This window comes from Rattus norvegicus, chromosome 1, assembly GCF_036323735.1.
Source record: "Rattus norvegicus strain BN/NHsdMcwi chromosome 1, GRCr8, whole genome shotgun sequence".
Taxonomy (NCBI): Eukaryota; Metazoa; Chordata; class Mammalia; order Rodentia; family Muridae; genus Rattus; species Rattus norvegicus.
This window is the reverse complement of record NC_086019.1, coordinates 250,637,897-250,658,920: the sequence shown is the minus strand read 5'-3', so window position 1 is coordinate 250,658,920 and position 21,024 is coordinate 250,637,897. Positions and strand designations below refer to the sequence as shown.

The 21,024-nt window shown below is 47.1% G+C and overlaps 1 protein-coding gene across 1 annotated transcript in view; it reads left to right on the top strand.

The window, feature by feature from the left end:
- The first annotated feature begins 3,602 nt into the window (after window positions 1–3,602).
- Rrp12 (ribosomal RNA processing 12) overlaps window positions 3,603–21,024 on the top strand; it is a 33,612-nt gene continuing 16,190 nt past the window's right edge. Inside the window, exons 1-15 of the mRNA NM_001401227.1 lie at window positions 3,603–3,832; window positions 4,393–4,622; window positions 7,474–7,557; window positions 8,549–8,625; window positions 10,298–10,403; window positions 10,591–10,707; window positions 13,536–13,674; window positions 13,758–13,885; window positions 14,510–14,608; window positions 15,159–15,250; window positions 16,874–16,985; window positions 17,193–17,290; window positions 18,433–18,547; window positions 20,276–20,418; window positions 20,566–20,687. Of these exons, the coding sequence (NP_001388156.1) occupies window positions 3,694–3,832; window positions 4,393–4,622; window positions 7,474–7,557; window positions 8,549–8,625; window positions 10,298–10,403; window positions 10,591–10,707; window positions 13,536–13,674; window positions 13,758–13,885; window positions 14,510–14,608; window positions 15,159–15,250; window positions 16,874–16,985; window positions 17,193–17,290; window positions 18,433–18,547; window positions 20,276–20,418; window positions 20,566–20,687 (1,801 nt within the window). The 5' untranslated portion in view covers window positions 3,603–3,693. The remainder of the gene's footprint in view (window positions 3,833–4,392; window positions 4,623–7,473; window positions 7,558–8,548; window positions 8,626–10,297; window positions 10,404–10,590; window positions 10,708–13,535; window positions 13,675–13,757; window positions 13,886–14,509; window positions 14,609–15,158; window positions 15,251–16,873; window positions 16,986–17,192; window positions 17,291–18,432; window positions 18,548–20,275; window positions 20,419–20,565; window positions 20,688–21,024) is intronic.

Here is a 21,024-nt window from a genome sequence, read left to right as displayed (position 1 = left end):
CATGTGGTTGGGAATTGAACTCAGGACCTCTGGAAGAGCAGTCAGTGCTCTTAACCACTGAGCCATCTGTCCAGCCCCAGTACACACTTTTAATTCTTGTACTCAAAAAACAGAAGCAGTCAGATCTCGGTGAATTTGAGGTCAGCCTGGTCTTCTACAGAGTGAGTTCCAGAACAGAGCCAGTTCTATGAGGAGACACCCTCTCTCAAAAAAAAAAAAAAAAAAAAAAAAAAAAAAAAAAAGAAAGAAAAGAAAACAGTAGCCAAATCAAAACAAACAAACAAAAAACCCCAACCAAACAAACCAAAACCAAAACCAAGATCTAGGTTAGAAGTGAATGTTCCCACTTCTAATTTGTTTTTTAAGAGAGAGAAAAAAATAATCCCTCACAGGTGTGCTTAACCGTTTGGGTTAAGATGTAGTTAAGTTGACAACCAAGGATAGTCTTCGCAGAGAATAAGGTGACTTGCTCAAGGTCACATGGCAAGTGGCGACAGGAGTCCCAGTCCATGGTTGAAGAGTAGTGTGCATCCTATGGGTGGGGTCTCCTGTGAGGAGTCCTGGACTTGCTGGAGCTTCCTGATGGAAGCCAGTTATAGAATTCATGGGTAGGGAAGTTGGTACTTCACCAAGAGGTGAGCCCTGCAGTGTGCTTCTTGTGCTCACAGTTTGAAGGTGAGGAGGTTTCTGTTGTTTACCAAAGGGCAGAGGAGTGGGCCTCTCCATCTCGGAGCTGTAAAATCCTAGACTAGTCAACATTACAGCCTTTCCGAACGGGTATAGCCAGGTTACTTGAAATGCTCCCTCTTGTGGTGACGAAATAAATCTACACTCGTGCAAAGTACCACGGAGTTTTCCGTGTTGATTTTAATTGTCAACCTGATAGGATTTATAACCATCTAGAAGACAAATTTCTGGTGTAGTGTGTGTGGTGTTAACTGAGGTGCGAAGACCTACCCTGAATATGTGGATAGCAACATTTGATGGGCTGGGGTCCTAGACTGGATAAGGAGGAAGTGAGTATCATCAACCTGTCTGTCTGTCTGTCTGTCTGTGCTTCCTGAATGCAGCACAATGTGCAACTGCCTAACCCTCCTTGCACCTTGCCTTTTCCTACCACGATGGGCTGCTCCCTCAAACTGTGAGTCAAAATAAATTCTTCTTCCTTTAAATAGCTTTGTTAGGCGTTTGGTGACTAAGGGACAGCCATTTTCACACTGATTCCAAATAATGGCTCGATGGGTTTAGTATTGTATAAAAAAGGTAATATATATATATATATATATATATATATATATATATATATATATGAGCTGAGCATTGTAGTGTACACCTGTAATTTGAGCCCTTAACATACTGAGGCAGGAGGATTGCCATGAGTCCCAAACAAGAATGTGTTATATGGCAAGGACCTAATTACCCCATCCCTTCCCCCTGCAAAAAAATAAAATAAAACACAATAGAAAGGAAAGGAAAGAGTATGATGCTGGGCCATGGAGCTGCCTCTTCAGCCCCTCTGCTGTTTAAGATAAATGGAGTTAAGTATTAAACACACAATCACCACTTGGCAAATACATCCATGTAAATCCCTAAAATGTCAGAATATAACTACATGTCCTGTGCTTACTCTCAGCTGTTACCAGATTCCAGTATTCTGGGTCCTTTTTTTTGTTTTGTTTTGTTTTTATGTCTGGAGTCTCTCGTTTAACTTGAATTACACTTGCGCATAGCAGATTTCTGCGTATACTACACAGAAGCTGCTGTTTACAAATGATGAACTATTCCGTTACTTATCATTACGTCACAGTGCCTCTGACCTATTCTGTCGATGGCGTTTGGTCATCTAGTACTCGGCTGTCTCTTTTTTAGCGAGTAGGCATCGTCTCTGCTGGGTGTGTATCTAGGAGTGAACTCCTGGGTGTGTATCTAGGAGTGAACTCCTGGGTGTGTATCTAGGAGTGAACTGCTGGGTGTGTATCTAGGAGTGAGCTGCTGGGTGTGTATCTAGGAGTGAGCTGCTGGGTGTGTATCTAGGAGTGAGCTGCTGGGTGTGTATCTAGGAGTGAGCTGCTGGGTGTGTATCTAGGAGTGAGCTGCTGGGTGTGTATCTAGGAGTGAGCTGCTGGGTGGATGCGCATGTGCTGTCAGTAGAGACTGCTAGGCCAAGTCAGATATTATGGCTCATGCCTGTAATCCCAGGAAGTGGAGGCAGAAGAATTGCTGTGAGTTCAAGGCCAATATGGGTCACACAAGACCTTGTTTCAAAATACAAACAGGAGCAGGGGCTGGAGAGATGGCTCAGGGGTTAAGAGCACTGAGTGGGGGGTTGGGGATTTAGTTCAGTGATTGAGCGCTTGCCTAGCAAGCGCAAGGCCCTGGGTTCTGTCCCCAGCTCCGAAAAAAAGAAAAAAGAAAAAAAAAAAAAAGAGCACTGACTGCTCTTCCAGAGGTCCTGAGTTCAAATCCCAGCAACCACATAGTGTCTGTCAACCATCTGTATGGGGATCCGATGCCCTCTTCTGGTGTGTCTGAAAAGAGTAACAGTGTACTTACCTACATAAAATAAACAAATCTTTTTTTTTTTTTTTTAAAGATACTGCTCTTGGAGAAGACCTGAAATCGGTTTCTGGCAGCGCACCAGACAGCTCGTAACTGCCTGTAGCTCCAGCCCCAGGGTATCTGATGCTTCTGGCCTCCACGGGCACCGGAAATCATACCATCTCACAGGTGTACACATAATTTAAGAAATAAATCTTTAAGAAAATAGTACTAGCCGTTTTCCAAAGTGCCCATGTAAACCTTTCACTCCAACAGCAGCACATGGAGACAGTAGGGACAGTAGGGCTGTGTCCTTGCCAGCTGCTCCTTCAGTTGTGTCTTTTGGACGGATATTCCTTGTGGTTTCAGTTTGCAAAGCAAGAGTAGGGCACTACTTGTTGCTTTTTTCTCTAGAGAGGTGAGGCCAAGATGTTTTCATTTTTATACCTCCATAGTTTTTGACTTTTGGGTTTGGGTTTTTTTCCATTAACTTTATTATGTTTTTTGTTTGTTTGTTCGTTCTGTTTTTTTTTTTTTTTTTTTTTTTGAGACAGGTTCTCATTGTGTAGTCCTGAATGTCTTGGAGTTCACTATATCAATATATAGACTAGGCTTGCGTTGAAATCACAGAGATCAACCTACCTCTGTTGCCTAGGTGCTGGGATTACACATGTATTTATTTTGTTATTTTTGTGTTTAGACAGGCTCTTGCATTTCGCAGCGTAGAGAGTAGGCTGGCTTTAAACTCATGACAATCCTCAAGTTTGCTGGGATTACAGGCGTGCCGACACCACGCTCCGCTTGAACAACCGATTTTTTGAGAGTAATATAAATTTGTCTTTTTAATTCCAAAGAAATTCCCGTTGTATAAGGCTTTCTCCACGACCATAAACCTTGACGGTGCAGCAGGAGCCCAAAGCAACCGAAACGCCAGCACTCTTTTCTGTGTAAGAACTCAGAGCAATCAGGGAGCTTCAGACCGGATGTTGATTGTTTTTGCCGTGGTAACAAGCTGGAGACAGGAAGTGACATCAGAGGAAGAGGACGCGGAGCCGGCTGAGAATACACACGTGGGTTCTGCTGTGAGTTCTGCTGTCTCTTCGGCGTGGTTGTTCGCGTGTTCTCTGAGCAAGTCCGAGCCACCGTTTGGTCAACATGGGTCGCTCGGGGAAATTGCCATCTGGTGTCTCGGCCAAGCTGAAGCGCTGGAAGAAAGGCCACAGCAGCGACAGCAACCCCACCACTTGCCGCCATCGCCAGGCCGCTCGCAGCCGCTTCTTCAGCCGCCCATCAGGTAGCCCGGCCGTGGGATTCCTTGTCTCGTGGCATTCGGCCTGCCACATTAGAATGTCAGCCTTGGGGCTCACATCGAAGACCCGCCCCTCGAGTTTGACAGATGCGGAAACTGTCCTCTAAAGGGAAGTGACTTGTCTAGGATACCGCGGCCTCAGGGTTGAGATACATAATTGTCACTACCCTTGGGTGGCTCTTTAGATTTATGTATGTGTTGAGGGAGTGTAAGGGAGAGAACCCACGACCTTGTGCACTCTAACTAAACACTCAACTACTAACCCACATCTTCAGCCTTAGGATGTCTCTGTACAGTATGCGACCCCGGCTCTGGATGTCTCAGTGCCTGAAGTGGAGGGAAGCAGAAACAGATCTTGGGGGTTCCTTTCTCTTGGCTTCAAAAGTTGCAAGAGTGCACAAGGCTGTGCAGGCAAGCCGGGTTGGGAATCCAGCCGCTGGGACTGGGGTCTAAGCCCTCTGGTTTGTTTCTTAGGGGTTCGGTTCCTTCAATCAGAGGAAGCTTGGGTGGAAATGGGGACATTACCTTGTTAATCTGGTTCTCAGGGAAGAGCGACCTGACAGTTGATGCCGTGAAGTTGCATAATGAGCTGCAGTCTGGGACCTTGAGCCTGGGCAAAAGCCAAGCCCCTGAGACGACCATGGACCAAGACCCGGAGGTGGCTTTCACTGAGAAGTCCTCGGGCACATTTCTGAGTGGCTTGTCTGACTGTACAAACGTCACCTTCAGCAAAGTGCAGCGCTTTTGGGAATCCAACTCAGCTGCTCACAAGGAGGTAGGAGATTGGTTACCGGCTTTGTGGGGCAGTAGGCGGGGCACATTCAGGACTTCTTACTTACAGCTCTGGTGACAGCAGCTGGTATTTCTGGACGATGGGTCATCTCTCGTACCCTTTGTGCCTTTTTTATAGACTCTTCTTGGGCAGAGTCCCCCTAAAAACATGTGTGGTAATGTTCGTATGTCTTTGAAAAAAAATTTTTTTGAGACAAGGTTTCCATATGTAGACCAGGCTGACTTCAAGTTCACAGAGGTCAATCTGCCATTGCCTTTCAAGTGCTGTGGTTAAAGGTTTGTGTCATGCTCAACAAAGCATATTTATTTATTTATTTATTTATTTTTAAATTATTTATTTACTATATATGAGTACACTGTAGCTGTCTTCAGACACACCAAAAGAGGGCATCAGGTCCCATTACAGATGGTTGTGAGCCACCATGTGGTTGCTGGGATTTGAAATCAGGACCTCTGGGAGAACAGTCACTGCTCCCAACCACTGAGCCATCTCTCCAGCCCTATTTATTTTTTTTTTTTTAAAAGAAGACTTTTTATTTAATGTATATGGATAGCTGTCTTCAGGCACACCAGAAAAGGCTATCAGACTTTATTTCAGATGGTTGTGAGCCACCATGTGGTTGCTGGGAATTGAACTCAGGACCTCTGGAAGAGCAGTCAGTGCTCCTAACCACTGAGCCATCTCTCCAGCCCCAGTATATTTATTTTTATTGTGTGCCAAGGCATGTATGAAGGTCAGAGGATGTTAGGGAGACCTTTCTCTTCCTTCCACTATGTAGGGCTCAGGGTAAAAAACTTCACTGCTGAGTAAAAATCCTTGAGGGTAGAAATGTTTTCACTGCTTATCTCCTCAACTGTACTTTTTTTTTTTTTTTTCTTTTCTTTTTTTTTTTTCAGAGCTGGGGACCGAACCCAGGGCCTTGTGCTTGCTAGGCAAGCGCTCTACCACTGAGCTAAATCCCCAACCCTCAACTGTACTTCACACAGCAATTCTTACATGTTATATCCAGGGACACCACTGTTCACGTTCATGGTGACTAACCGTGGTTAGGATTCGTTTTGTTTAGCAAGAAATGTTTTACTTAATTGACGTTTCATAGTTAATATGCTTATACTTTTCATTGTCTAAATGAGGAATAGCAAAATGCTAAATGATACAGAGATATAAAGAGACCAAAATATTATAATTATTCTCCCAATTCGATAACTCCAGTGGGTGTTGTTAATGGGTGAGTATGTGTATTTCTAGACTAGCACTGCCCAGTTTGTGATGTAAAGTGAGCCACAGGTATAGTTTTACATTTTTAGGAGCTGCATTTAAAAAGTAAAAAAGAAATAGGTGAAATTAATGTATTTGACCAGTATGTATAAAATATTAGTATTTCAACAAATTTGGTCAATTTTTATGTTACACTCTGTTTTTCATTTATTTCATTTCGGTTTATGTGTGCATGTGAGCCCTATCTCCTGGAGTTGGAGTTGGTTGTGAGCTACTCAGTGTGGGTGCTGGGATCCAAACTCCCGTCCCGTGCAACAGCAGCAAGAATTCCTAACCACTGAGCCATGTAGATGTGCAGCCCCATCAGTCAGGATTTGTTGTGGTTGTTTTCTTTTTAAACTAGGGTCTCACTCTGTACCCCTGAAACTTGATGTATAGACCAGGCTAGCCTTGAACTTGAGATCTATACGGCTCTGTCACCCAAGTGCTGAGATTAAAGGTGTGTCACTGCCTGATGACAAGGTCTTTTAGTGTAGCTCAGGTTGGCCTGGATCGGACTCACTGTGGTCCTCGGTCCTCTGGCCTCCGTCTTTGAATGCTGGGATCACAGGTGTGTGCCACCATACTTAGTTCTGTTCAACGCTTTGAATATTTACTAGGATTTACTAAAATATGGTTATATTTTATATCCATTGCTCTTCAACTTTGTCACTGACAAAATAGTATTTCTTTTTTTTTTTTTTTGGTTCTTTTTTTCGGAGCTGGGGACCGAACCCAGGGCCTAGGTAAGCGCTCTACCACTGAGCTAAATCCCCAGCCCCCAAAATAGTATTTCTAAGTTATTGTATCTAATTCTCACATTGTTGGTTTCTACTTTTTGGCTTTTTGGTTTTTTTTTTTTTTTCCTTCGGTAGTCATTTAAATCTCATTTTCTGGGCATGGTAGTACATGCCTGCTGTAATCTCAGTACTTGAAAGGTCAAAGCAGGATGATGGCTGTCATTTTGAAGCCAGCCTGGACCATATTGCCAGACTCTGTCTCAAAAAACAAGACAAAAACAAAACAAGGAAGAAACCTATCAAGTCTAAAATAGTAACAGTATATTACTACTACTACTACTGCTACTACATTCTGACTACTGTTTCCTCTCCCTCCCCTTTTCCTAGTCACTCCCCTCTGGCCCCTCTCCAGCCCCGGTAGTAGTATATTATCAATCTCCTGTTGCTGACTCTTCCAGTTTGTGGCTGCAGTGCGCATGTTCACAGAGGTATTTCTATAAGAACAGTGTCCTTGTGGTGGTCTTGAGGCAGTCATGTTCTTTTTTTTTTTTTTCTTTTTCTTTTTCTTTTTCTTTTTCTTTTTTTCGGAGCTGGGGACCGAACCCAGGGCCTTGCGTTTGCTAGGCAAGCACTCTACCACTAAATCCCCAACCCCCAGCAGTCGTGTTCTTGGGCCTCTTGTTTCCTGGACCCTATGGTGTATACTCCAGCCGCTCCGATCTTGTCTGACTTTGGGCTTCATGGAGACATGAATTTGTGAAGGAGAAAGGGAAAGGGGCTACCCAGGCCAGGGCTGCATTTAGGATACATCATGGATACTTCTTCCTCCTGTGCAGATCTGTGCTGTCCTGGCTGCTGTCACGGAGGTGATTCGATCCCAGGGAGGCAAGGAGACGGAGACTGAGTACTTTGCTGCTCTGGTGAGTGAATGTGGTGGGGGCTATGTGTTCAGGGCAGCAGGCTAGTCAGGCTATCAAGAAGAAGCAGGTGCCCCTGGCCTGTGATATTGCTGGGTTGTGGGCAAGGCCGGTGGCATTTACTGTTTCAGCCTTGAAAGACAAAAGTCCACTATCTTATGAAGACCAGTTAGAACTGGAAGATCCTTTAGAAAAAAATGACTTCAAGGTGTGATCTATGGGTCCCTATGGTCCTTTTAGGGGCTAACATGACAAGATTCTTTTCATAGTGATACTAGCTAGCATACCATTTACTATTTTTATTCTCCTTAATGTACCATAGAGTTTTCCAGAAGTTACCTGAAAATGGAGGATAATTTGGGGGAGTTATGTTTAGAAAAGGTTTTCACTGTATAACTCAGGCTGTTCTTGAACTGATGTCAGTCTTCCCGCCTTAGCCTCCCAAGTGTTATCATGTGTACAGCATCATTTCTGCTGTGGTTTTGTTTGTTTGTTTTGTTTTTTATTTGTTTGCAGTACTAGGAATTGTACCCAGGACTTTGCATATGTGTTAAGTGACTCAACTGCATCTTTAACCCCACAAGATGATAGTCTTTCTTCCTTTCTTTTTGAGATATGTTGATTGTTCATCCTAATGGAGAGTACCACCACTATGCCAAGCAAGATAAAAATATTCTTACCCTTATTTTATAAGAAAACGGAGTCACAAAAGGCTACTAGGGCACTTGGGAGACAGAGGGAGAGGCCGGTGAATCTCAGGGAGTTTAAGGCCAGCCAGGGCTACATAGTGATACATTGTAGTCTCAAAGAATAAATGAATAAAGTAAGAAACTAAGTTACACAGTTGCAGTGCTCAGATTTGAAACTTATATACCTTGGAGAGGGTTCTTTATCATAACTCTGGGCACAGCATGTGGGTTCTACCTGCCACCCATGGTTTCCTGTGTGTGCATTGTGTTACTTCCCTGCCTGTACCTCTCACTCTGGCCCTCAGATGACAACAATGGAAGCAGTGGAGTCCCCAGAGTCACTGGCTGCCGTTGCGTACCTACTGAACCTTGTCCTGAAGCGGTGAGTCCAACTGGGGCTTGGCGCGCGCGCGTGTGTGTGTGTGTGTGTGTGTGTGTGTGTGTGTGTGTGTGTGTGTGTGTGTGTATGTGTTTGTGTATGTGCGTGCGTGTGTATGGTGTGTGTGTATTGGAGGGGTGCGGGTAGAGAATATGTCTCTCTAGCCCACATACTTGGTTTGGGTTTTTTTTTTTTTTTTTTTTTTTTCTTTTTTTCGGAGCTGGGGACCGAACCCAGGGCCTTGCGCTTGCTAGGCAAGCGCTCTACCACTGAGCTAAATCCCCAACCCCTACATACTTGGTTTTTAAGATGGAAATATCTGGGCTGGAGAGACAGCTCAGCGGTTAAGAGTACATGAAGGCCAGGTTTCGGATCTCAGTAGCTCGTGTTAGGCAGCTCACAAATGCCTGTAACTTTAGCTTTGAAGGATTCACTGCCCTCTGATGCCTCCACAGAATGCACATGTGTGATAATTTGTGTGCAGCATGAATGTGCAGGAACAGTGGTGACCAGAGAGGGGGTCAGATCCCTTGGAACTCCAGCTGTGACCAACCCAGTGTAAGTGCTGGGAACTTATCCCAAGAGCTCTGCAAGAACAGCAAGGGCTCTTAACTGCTGAGCCACCTCCCCAGCCCTGGATCTCCACTCCTACACAGTTCAGGATCCCTTGCCTAGGGAAAGAAAGCACGCACAGTGGAGTGGGTCTTCTAACATAAATTAGCTTAATTAAGACAAACACTCATAGACATGGCTACAGGTCAACACAGTGTAGATAGAACCTCATTGATATTTACTTCCCAGCTGATTCTAGGTTGTGTCAAGTTCACAATTAAAAGTAGCTTTTATAACTTGACCTGGTAACTTTTGTGACTGTATATTCTACCATGATTAGCAATCAGAAAATAAATATTTTAAAAAGATACTTATGAACCTGTAACCTTAGCATTGGGAGGCAGATGTAGAAGAATCAGGAACTCAGGGTCATCTGGCTACGAAGTAAGTTTGAGCCACATAAGAGCTTGTCTCACAAAGTGAACTAAGGGGCTTGATCGATGTCTTAGCATACTGCACACTGCTCTTATAGAGGATCGGGGCTCAATTCCCAGTACCCATGTGGGGCAGCTCATAATTGCCTTTAACTCCAGTTCCAGGAGACTCAGTGACTTTAGCTTCCACAGACACCTGCACTCATGTGTATCCACAGATACATACCCATACGTACACATAATTAAAAATAAAATTTGGAAGAACAAAAGAAAACCAACTGATGAAAGACAAAAAACCCAGGGGGGGAAAAAATCAAACAAAAATACTTGAATGTCCACAGGCATTCTGCATCAGGCCCTGGATGTGGCTTGGGCTATCATATGCTGGTTTCTGGGGAAGGGCAGTGGGGCTGAATCATTGCCACCAGGCTACAAAGGACAGAGGTTTGTATGAGGTTATGTGACCGTGTGATGCCCTTTTTCCATAGCACAGAGGCTGACTGGTAGGGAAGATAAGAGACTCAGAGCTCAGGCATGGAGAGCACACTAACCTGAGTGTCAGAAAGATGAGCTCCCGTGCTGATTGGTGACTTGCTGAATGGCTGAGCCAGAGTTTTCGTCCCTTACACAGGGCTGCCTCAGTTGCTTTTCTTTGGCTGCTCTAGATTGACTCTGTATTTTCCCCACAGTGTGCCAAGTCCCGTGCTCATGAAGAAGTTCTCCGATACCTCCAAAGCCTTCATGAATATCATGTCTGCCCAGGCGAGCAGTGGCTCCACCTCTGCGCTCCGATGGGTCAGTGCCTACAGATGCCTGCGTTCAGTGGCTGTGGCTGAAGCGTGCACCCTTCCTTGGCAGGGGTGTAGGTGGTGGTCCATGGGTTCTTAAACAGATCTCTTTGGGATTTTCCAGGCTTGGTGAAGCCCTGGACTCTTTCCCTGTGGCTGGTAGAGCTGAGAGACTTTCTACATTTTTCTTTAAGGTCCTCTCCTGCCTGGCCATCCTCCTTCGGAAGCAAGACCTAGAGGCCTGGGGCTATCCTATCACCCTTCAGGTGTACCATGGACTGCTGAGCTTCACCGTGCATGCCAAGCCGAAGGTGAGACTCTGGCTGCCCTAGAACCAACCTGTCTGAGCTCGGCTCAATAGGACTTAGGACTTAAACGCGTGGTTTGTTTTTTTCCTTTGTGTGTGTGTGTGTGTGTGTGTGTGTGTGTGTGTGTCTCTGCATATGCACTTAGTCACACATGCACACAGAAGTGTCCTGCCCTTAACGTTCTCAGTCTTTTTTTTTTTAACAAGATCAATTTATTTATTTTATTTATGTGAGTACACTGTAGCTGTCTTCAGACACACCAGAAGAGGGCATCAGATCCTGTTACAGATGGTTGTGAGCCACCATGTGGTTGGTGGGAATTGAACTCAAGACCTCTGGAAGAGCAGTTAGTGCTTTTGCTCACTGAGCCACCTCTCCAGCCCCCATTTTCAGTCTTATTCCTTTATTCACAAAGTTTCTCATTAAGCCTGGAACAAAGCTGGAGGCTGGTAAGCTCCAGTGACCCTCCTTTCTGCACCCTGTGTAGTTTCAGGGTTTACAAGTGCTTGCTGTAACCCATGCCTGACTTTTGGGATTTTTTAGATTTATTTGCATGTGTGAGTGTGAGTAATACCTCCGTACATATGCTTTCAGAGGCCAAGAGGGTGTTGAGTCCTCTGCAACTGTAGTTAGAGGCAGTTGTGAGCCACCTGATGTGTGTACAGGAAACCAAACCCATGTCCTCTGGAAGAGCAGTAAGTGCTCCTAACCATTGGGCCATCTCTCCAGCCCCCACCCCCTTCCTGTTTTCTATGAGGTTCTGAGGATTTGAACTCATCCTCATATTTACACAAACACACTTAACCTGCTAAGCCTTCTCTTCCCTCTAACCCCAAGTCCTGAGGTTTTGCAGTTTGTCGTTTTTGGTATTTGAGACAAGGTCTCACTTTATAGCCCCTGGATGACCTGGAACTTGCTATGTAGACCCGGCTGGCTTTGAACTCAGAAATCCATTTGCCTGGGATTAAAGGCTTATAGCACCATTCCCAGCCCAAGTCCTGAGTTTTTACCTGAGAGTCTGCTTTCTGCTTCTGAGGCTTTGTCCCCTTAAATCCAGAATATGAGGGGCACCCCTACTCCAGCAGGATAGTCGCAGCCTAGTGCTTCTGTGTCTCGCAAGCCTCCTTAGTTCTTCGTTCTTCCCTGGTAGGGAGATGGCACTCTTAACAGGGTATCTCGCATCATTCAGACCCCCTCCCCAACCCCTGCTTCATTTTTGTTGTTGTAATATCCAGCAATATTGAGCACTGAACCTTGGGTCCCGTACATACTAGACAAACACTCTACCACTGAGCTGTCTCTCCTGCTCTGTTCTTGCTCTATTGTTTTGAAAGGGGATGTTACTAAGATTCCCAGCTTGGCTGTGCGCTCACTCTGTGGTCTAGTCTAGGCAGACCTTGAATGTTCATTCGCCCTTCTAGCCTCCCCAGCAGCTGGGATTACAAGCCTACCACCAATCCCAGCTCGGAGCTGGGTTCTTAGTTCATCTTGAGGATCTTAGTTCATCCTTGGACAAGATACTTCTGTCTGTAAGCCTGGGCTTCCTAACTAAGAGATAGTTCCAGTCTTGCAGATGGGTTGTGTGGAGTCTCAGGCCTGAGGTAGTTCCTGTCTTAGAATAGGCACTCACCAAGAGGGTCTATGCCACTTCCTCAGAAATTTTGGGTTGGGAACATATAATGATTCCTTGTATATTCATGTGATCATTAATACAGCTTCTTTAGGTTGCTGTTACAATGTCACTTCATTAGAGTGACACTTTGTCAGCAAAGTATATTTCTTTCTTTTTTTTTTTTTTTTCTTTTTTTCGAAGCTGGGGACTGAACCCAGGGCCTTGTGCTTGCTAGGCAAGCGCTCTACCACTGAGCTAAATCCCCAACCCCCAAAGTATCTTTCTTTTTTTTTTTTTTTTTTGTTCTTTTTTTCGGAGCTGGGGATCGAACCCAGGGCCTCGCGCTTCCTAGGTAAGCGCTCTACCACTGAGCTAAATCCCCAGCCCCCCAAAGTATCTTTCTTAAAAAAAATAGTTTTTATTTGTGTATGGGTGTAATTTGTTCTTTGTTTGTTTGTTTGTTTGTTTGGCGATGGCCTCACTATGTAGCCCTGGCCTCAACTCACAGTCCTCTGCCCGCCTTTGCCTTCTCAGTGCTGAGATGAAAGGAGTAGACTGTTGGGCTGAGAGATGGCTCAGTGGTCAAGAACACGGACTGCTCTTCCAGGGCTAGGGCTCAGTTTCCAGCCACCACAGTCATCGTTAACACTTGTTCCAGGGGACCCAACACCCTCACACAGACATTAAGCAGGCAGAGCACCAGTGCACATAATATAAGTATAAATACATGCGTGTATGTATATGTGTTACACGCATGCCTGGTGCCTGTAGAGGCCAGACCAGAACGCCAGATGCCCAAAAACTGGAGTTACAGGTGGTCGTAAGTCTCTGTGGGCCCTAGAGTTCTCTGCATGAGTAGCTAGTGCTTTTAACCTCTGAACCATCTCAGTACCCGCAAGTATCTTATTTTCTGCTCTATATTTGCGTATGTTTTGCCCCAGGCAAGTATCATCTGCTGCTAACTGGCAGGTTGTTAATACTTAGAGCAGTGGTCCTGGTGTGGCTGGGTTAAGTGACTAGATCCCTGTCTGAAGATGAGGACCCTGGTGCTCAGACACTGAGTCTCTGGGCTGGCTCGGGCAATTCGGCTGGTTGGCGGGCTTAGGATTCTGCAGTGGTGTGATCCTGATCTAGCAGTGGCTGTTATAGTAGGGCTCCGTCGGGGCTGCTCTGGCGGATGTGCTGACCCGACCCCCTTTGTCCCGTTGCTTTCCTGCAGGTCCGAAAGGCTGCTCAGCATGGGGTGTGCTCAGTCCTTAAGGGCAGTGACTTTATGTTTGGAGAAGAGGCCCCCGCCCATCACCCTGCTGCGGTCTCCACTGCCAAGTTCTGCATCCAGGAGATTGAGAAATCTGGAGGTGGGGTAGCTAGGCCCAGGGCGGGTGGTGAGGAAGTGGGGGAATACAGGAGGATTAGGAGTAAAACTCCCTTTGTCTGCCAGGCTCCAGAGAGGCCACCACCACACTGCACATGCTAACACTGCTGAAGGACATGCTGCCCTGCTTCCCGGAAGGCCTGGTGAAGAGCTGCAGTGAGACTCTGCTTAGGGTCATGACCTTGAACCACGTGGTAAGGGCTAGACACAGGAAGAATGGGACCAACAGTAGCAGGGAGCTCAGTGAGCAAGTGAGTGGTCCAGGCTTCCTGATGGGTCTGTAATCCCCGCTGCTCGGAGGCCAAGGCTCGCTGTCTGACCCTGCTTTCACCATAAGCCAGAGACACAGCACTGCGTCATCCATGCTGTCCGAGTGAGCTGGCTCATCTTAAGGCTGTGTGGAAGCTGACTTCAGAGTCCTCTGCGTGTGTCTGTGCTTGTGTGGTCAGAGCTGCTTTAGGGAGTTGACTTTCCATCTCTACACAGGTTTTAGAGACTAAGCTCAGGCCATCAGACTTGGGCGGCAAGCACTTGACGTGTTGAGCCCTAACTTTGTTTTCTAAGTGTTCTTGGGATTGAACGCATGGCCTTTGTGCATTAGATAAGGCTCTAGCACTGAGCTGTGTCTTAGTCCCTAAGTCATTTGAAGGTCTTTGTTGGTTGCCATATCTTACTAGAGTGACAGTCTAGGGTGTTTGGGAGTCTAGGGGACTTATAGGCTCCATGTAGCTCGTGTGATGGAGCCGGAGTTGGAGAGCTCCAGGGCTGCTGAACTTTGCGTTTCCTTGCTAAGTCTGTGTTGTGTGTTTCTCCTGCAGCTTGTGACAGCCTGTGCCATGCAGGCCTTCCATAACCTCTTCCATGCCAAGCCCAGCCCTAGCACCCTGTCCGCAGAGCTCAACGCCCAGATCATCACGGTGAGGCCTGATGTTGGGTGAGAGTTGATTTCATAGCTGGGTGGCCAGCTCTGCTGCCTTACTTCAGCAGTGAGGTCACTTGGGCTATGCTGCCCCAGTGGAGAATAGCCAAGCTTGCAGACAGGAGAGAGACCACTGAAATTGCATCAGTGGTCATGGGAGATGGGCATGGACTCCTGATCTAGTTAACACCTTAAATCATTTCAGCTTGAGAGGGCTTCTAACCTCAGATATTTGTTTGTGGACTTTCAGAGACACACATAAATCTTCCCAAAATTGATTGTAAAATATACACTGTAGTGCATTTCCTCAGAGAAGGGCTCCACTTCAGTGATTCCCAGGAAGTGTGCAAGGCGCCTCACTTCCACTCCTAGAGCCTTTTGTTTCTGGAATATCAGACCTGGAAGGGTTGCACAGAGCAGAGGAGGCCAGGTGGCTGTGACTTCTGACCAGTCATCACAGCGCTTTCACCAAGAGTCTAGGAAAGGGTCAACATCCTTGGGGCTACTGCTGACTAAGATTCTCCTGCTTATTTCTGTCTCACCTTTAGGCATTATATGACTACGTTCCCAGTGAGAATGATTTACAGCCCTTGCTGGCCTGGCTTAAGGTCATGGAGAAAGCTCACATCAACCTTGTCAGGTAGGGATGGTGGAAGTCAGTCTGGGGTCTCCCTTTAGGTTGCCTACTGTGCCTGCAGATGTTGGGGACATGAGGCAGAGACTGGAGAGGCCGTTCAGTATCAAGGCCTGTGTTGTGTGGGTGAGGACCTGCTCTTATGTTAGAAAAGCAAGGTGGGGCAGCAGGCCATCCTCCCTCACCTGGGCAGCCACTAGCCAACTTCGAGCAACAAGACACAGAGGACAGCACTTTGGGGCTAGAGGCAAGTTAGAGCCTGATTCTCAGCTTGCTTGCTCTGTGCTTTTTGGTTAAGGGGATATCATTTTCTTTTTGTGGAAGGAGGAGATTCTTGGGAGTCCGTTCTCTCCTTCCATCGTGTGAATTCCAGGGAGACAGCTCAGGTCATCAGACTTGATAGCAAGCACCTTCAGCTGCTAAGCCAGCTCTCTGGAGTCTTTGTTTTGTTTAGTTGGTCAGTTTGTTTGTTTGGTGGGTTCTGTTTGTTTTATTTTATAAGATGTTTATATAGCTCTGACTGGCTATGTACACAACAAGGCTGCCTTGAACTCACAAATATCTATATCCCTCTTTGCCTCTGAGTGCTGGGATTACAACTGAGAGTCATCATGTCTTGGTGTGATCTTTATTTGTTAATTTTCATTTTTTGGCATTTTTATGAGCGAGTATGATGTATGAGTTCATAGGTGTTAAGTTACTGGTACACATGTGCCACCACAGTAAGTGCACTTGTGGCGGTCCTCAGAAAACCTTAAGGATCAGTTCTCACCATCTTTCATGTTTGAGATGTGGTCGCTTTATTGTTTGCTGTGGTATACACCAGGCTGACTGGCTTCAAGTTGCCAGGGATTCTCCTGTCTCCACCTCCTGTCTTGCTGTAGATGTGCTGGGATCGGCACTGCTCAGCTTTGTGAGAGTCTGATGGGTTCAGAGATCCCCATGCTCAGCTGCGAGCAGCCTAGTCAGCCATTCCACTGCCCTGGTGTTATTTTATGGGTGTGTGTGTGCGCGCGTGCATCTAAATCAGGAGGGAACTCTCAGGAGTGGGTGTCTTCTTTACTGGATGGACTCTAGAGATCACTCCTCAGGCTTAGTGGCCAGGGTTGGGAGAAGCCCATACCATGGAGCAATCTTGCTGCCCCTCAAGTGCGATGCTTTTTGTTTTGGGTTCAGAATCCCTCCCACTGTTCTCCAGTGTGTGACCTTATGTGTCTCAGTTTTGTCACCTACAGAATGGGAATTGGACTTAGTAATTGCTTCAAGATCGGAGTGAAATGACCGTTGTTGTGTCAGTAGCTGGCGTGGAGCGTTATGAAAGCGTTAGCAGTTTTCATTGTTTTGTTTGTATATTACATTAAAAACTTTTGATTTGACTCTGGGAAGTGTAAGGGGGAGGGAGAAAGATGCGTTGAGACAAGCTCTTGTTCTGTGTGCTAAGCTACTTAAAGGCAGTTTAGGTAAACTCAAACCCCATGCATTGTTACTTTAAGGATAGTGCTTTATTGAAATGGCCTTCCAAGGGCCCTGGAGGGACCTGCAGACCAGTAGATGTTCTTACCTGAGTTCTGGTGGCTCAGGTCTCTGAGACTCAGGGCCAGGTTCCACAGAAACTTTTCGTCTTGACAGGTTGCAGCGGGACCTGGGGCTAGGCCATCTTGCTCGGTTTTTTGGAATTGCAGTAACCTGTCTTCTCTCCCCTCATTCACAAGTGGTGGCAGCTGCCACCCAGACCCTCAAGGTACTTCAGCCTGCTGAACCCTGCTTTAGTGTAAGAGGTTCCGCCTGCTCTTCTGTCTCCCAGGCCACCTTAGATGCCCAACTTTATACTGGGGGGGCTTCTCACAGTGGGAGACCGGCTTTTGGAACTTCAAAAAGCAGCCGTCTGGGAGGGTGGGTGGGACTGGGGTATAGTCTTGGACTAGCCGGCCTGGGCCTCTCTTTGTAGGAGATCCTGAGGGAGTGTGTGGCTCCACACGTTGCTGATATTGGCTCCGTGACCTCTTCTGCCTCAGGCCCTCCCCAGTACATCGCTAAGATGTTCAGGTGAGAATGTGGTGTCCCCATTAGGCGGGCACAAAGGGGACCTTGTTGGAAGTTCTGTATGATGACCTGAGCCCCACTTACCACTTTGGATAGTGCACCGAGTACCAGGTGGTCCATAGAACTGGGGTGAGTGCCAAACGCCTCCCTGGGTAAGCAGCTCCTGCCAGTAGGGTGTGCTGTGTTTCAGAGGCACTAAGAGGTGCTGAACTATGCGATGGGAGTGTGTGGCTCATGGAGCCCTGCCTCTGAGCTCCTGGACCCTGGGGCTGGCGTTGAATCCAGCTTTGTTGCTTGCAAGCTCCAGGTATCTGGAGCAATCTCCTCTACCTCTGGATGCCTTTGAGTCCTCCTTAGTGGGAGAGCAGCACCAGGCACGTAGAAAGGGCTGACCCTTGTGCTAGGAGACTAGGTATTACCACCCCTTACTGCTGGGAAGGGAGGTCATCTCGATCATGAAAGGCTGACCATGGAGTCTGCAGGGTTGTCTCAGCATCTGTGAGGAGCTGTTCACAGACATGGCCACAGTGTGCTAAGCAATCCCTGGAAAAGGGCTAGGGTCTGGGTGTATCTCTTAGGCCTGGTGACTGACAGACAGGGACAGTGGATAGTACAGTTCCTGTACATGCGGCATGAGGTATCAGGAACTCCCAAGGAGGAAGACTCCTGACCTCAGCTGCCCCTGGCCCAAACACTGCTCCTTGTTGTCCTTTCTACCCAAAGTCTCCAGGGCCTCAGATACTGTGGGGGAGATGGGACCAGCCAAGGTATACACAGGAAGGCCTGAAGACTTTTCCTGTCTGCCTGGGCCCCCTGTTCCCAGTCATCCTTCTGCCTCAAGTCAGGTAGAGAAAGCATGGGGCAGCATAATACCCAGGCTGAGGAGCAGTGCAGTGACTGACTGGCATGTGGTTTCTCGTCTCCGAGCCTCAGTGTCCTCAGAAATGGGGCTCGTTACTCCATCACACATTCCTCTTGAGGCAGTAGGAATGTGGAACTGGGAGCATGAGTGCTCTCTAAGCATTAGCTCCCCACCTGCCTCCAGCCTTCCCTTTACAAACTAGTGAGGCCTGCGGCTCACAGTGCCAACTCCTGTTATTTCCTGGGATGGTGGGACTGGCTCTGACTGTCCTGTTCCTTGGCAGGGCAGTGGAAGAGGGCCTAACATACAGATTTCATGCGGCCTGGAGCTCTGTGCTGCAGCTGCTGGGTGTCTTCTTTGAAGCTTGTGGAAAGCAGGCCCATCCTGTGATGAAGAAGGTGAGTTAGGGGATCTTGGGACCAGGGCACTAGTGGCACTTGGGTTCTTGGTCTGGGGGCGCCTATCCAGGAAGAACATGTCTACACTCTATGCCACCCTAATGTTGACAGTGCCCACAGCAGGTGTCTGTACCATGGCTTCAGGTGGTCAGTGTGGGAAAAGCAAGAAGAGTGGATGGTAACCACTGCACCAGCCAAGAAGGGTAGACTTGGTTGAAGCTGATTTAGTTAGAATCCCGTGGCGCCCTGGCCCTTTTATTTTTTTCAAATATCTGTCTGCCTGCCTGTCTCTGCCTGTCTGTCTGACTGGCTTTCTTCCTTCCTTCCTTCCTTTCTTCTTTCTCTTCTTCCTTCTTCCTTCCTTCCTTTCTTCCTTCCTTTGATATGCATTGATGTTTTGTTTGCTTGTATGAGTGTGTCAGATCCCCTGAAACTAAATTCACAGACGGAACCCCTGTCCTCTGGAAAAGCAGCCATGTTTCTGACTGCTGAGCCATCTTTCCAGCCCTCCTTTTAAAACTTTTTAAAGGTTTATTTATTTATAAGAGTTTTGATCTGGGGCTGGAGAGATGGCTCAGCAGTTGGGAGCACTGACTGCTCTTCCAGAGGTCCTGGGTTCGATTCCCAGCAACCACATGGTGGCTCACGGCCATCTGTAATGGGATCTGATCCCCTATTCTGGTGTGTCTGAAGACAGCTACAGTGCATTTATATATAATAATGAATCTTTAAAAAAAAAAAAAAAGAGTTTTGATCTGCATGTATGTATATACACATAATGTGCCTGGTGCCCTGGGAGATGAAAAGGTGGGGGAGGGTCTTAGATTCCTTGGAACTAGAACTACAGATGGTTGTGAGCTACTGTGTTGGTACTAAGAACTAAACCCCAGCCCTCTGAAGAGCAGCAGTGCTCTTAACTGCTAAGCCATTTTTCCAGCCTCTCATATTTTAATTCTCTAAATGCTGTGTAATCAGAGAGTATAGTGTTGATATTTTAAACAGCCTTAGGTCTCAGGTTTCTCCAGCCCAGGGTGAAATATCTAAGAACTGAGAATCCTGAGTGGATCCCAGGTCAAGGTGCAGCTGGTGGATTAGCTGCTGGGTCTTTCTTGTTGCTTCGGAATTCCCATTGTTGTCGGGGTAAAGGACTATTCTGCTAGGTTGGGGTTAGAGGGTTGGCAGACCAGGCAGGGCTATGAGAAGCAAGGCTGGTTGGTACTGAGGGGAACTGGAGAGCTCCTCTGCCTCCGAGGTACACGCTCACAGTTGGCTGTAGGCCAGCCTTGGTCCCCTTCCCATCCTTCAAGGTAATTGGAATCTACGTTTGTATGTGAAATTTTGTGGTTTTTCTCGTTAAATGAAACAGAATCTTTTAACGGCCCTGGGCCCTGGAAGGGATTGGATACACCCTTGAGGCAGTTGGATCATAGCAGATATCTCTATGGGCTTCATCCATGTCCGGAATCTGGCTCCATCCTTTGGTATGAAGCCTAGCCTGGGCTAGACCTCGGATCCCTTCTCTGAAACTTGGGTCTGTGATAAAACCGTTAGAGAGTAAGGAGCCTTTTGATAAGTCAGCTACCGTTCTCTGGCCAGCAGGAAAATTGCATTTTTTTTTTTTTTATATCTATGCTAGAGCTTGGTCTCAGACCATGCTAGGCATTTACTGTTCTGCAGCATTGCACCCTGGTCCTGCCCTCAGGTCTCTGTCTCTTCTCATTGTCCCAGTGCCTCCAGTCCCTGTGTGACCTGCGCCTCTCCCCTCACTTCCCCCACACAGCAGCCTTAGACCAGGCTGTGGGGGCTGCAGTGACCAGCATGGGACCAGAGGTGGTGTTGCAGGCGGTGCCTTTGGAAATCGATGGCTCTGAGTAAGTGTGACCCTGCTTGTCTCCAGGAGCCCAGGAGACACATGCAACTGGCTCTATTCCAGGAAGGGTGTCCACAGAACGTTCTACACAGAGGGACCTTTAGCCCGGTTCTGCCACCTCTTCTCACCGAGTGCTTCCTCCCCATAGGGAGACTCTGGATTTCCCACGGAGCTGGCTGCTGCCTGTCATCCGCGATCATGTTCGGGAAACACGACTTGGGTTTTTCACCACTTATTTCTTGCCCTTGGCCACCGCTCTTAAGAGAAAAGGTATGGAGCCCTTGACTGTGCAGTCTGAGCCCCTCCTCTCCACACCTAAGAGTCGCAGGTGAACAGGTCGGAAAGACCGAGTCTAGCGTACACATTTGTCAGCTCTCCTCTGAGAAGTGCTGAGACTGAAGGCAGGCACCACCGTGCCCTGCTACGTCTTTTTTTTTTTTTAAAGATTTATTTGGTATTTTGTTTTGTTAAGATCAGGTTTCGTGTAGCCCAGGCTGTTCTCACATCCATTTCTACTGCTTCAGCCTCCTGAGAACTAGGATTGCAGCCATTAGTCCCTTTGTCTATTCCAATGCTTTTTTTAGCTATATTTTTTTAGTCACTCTTA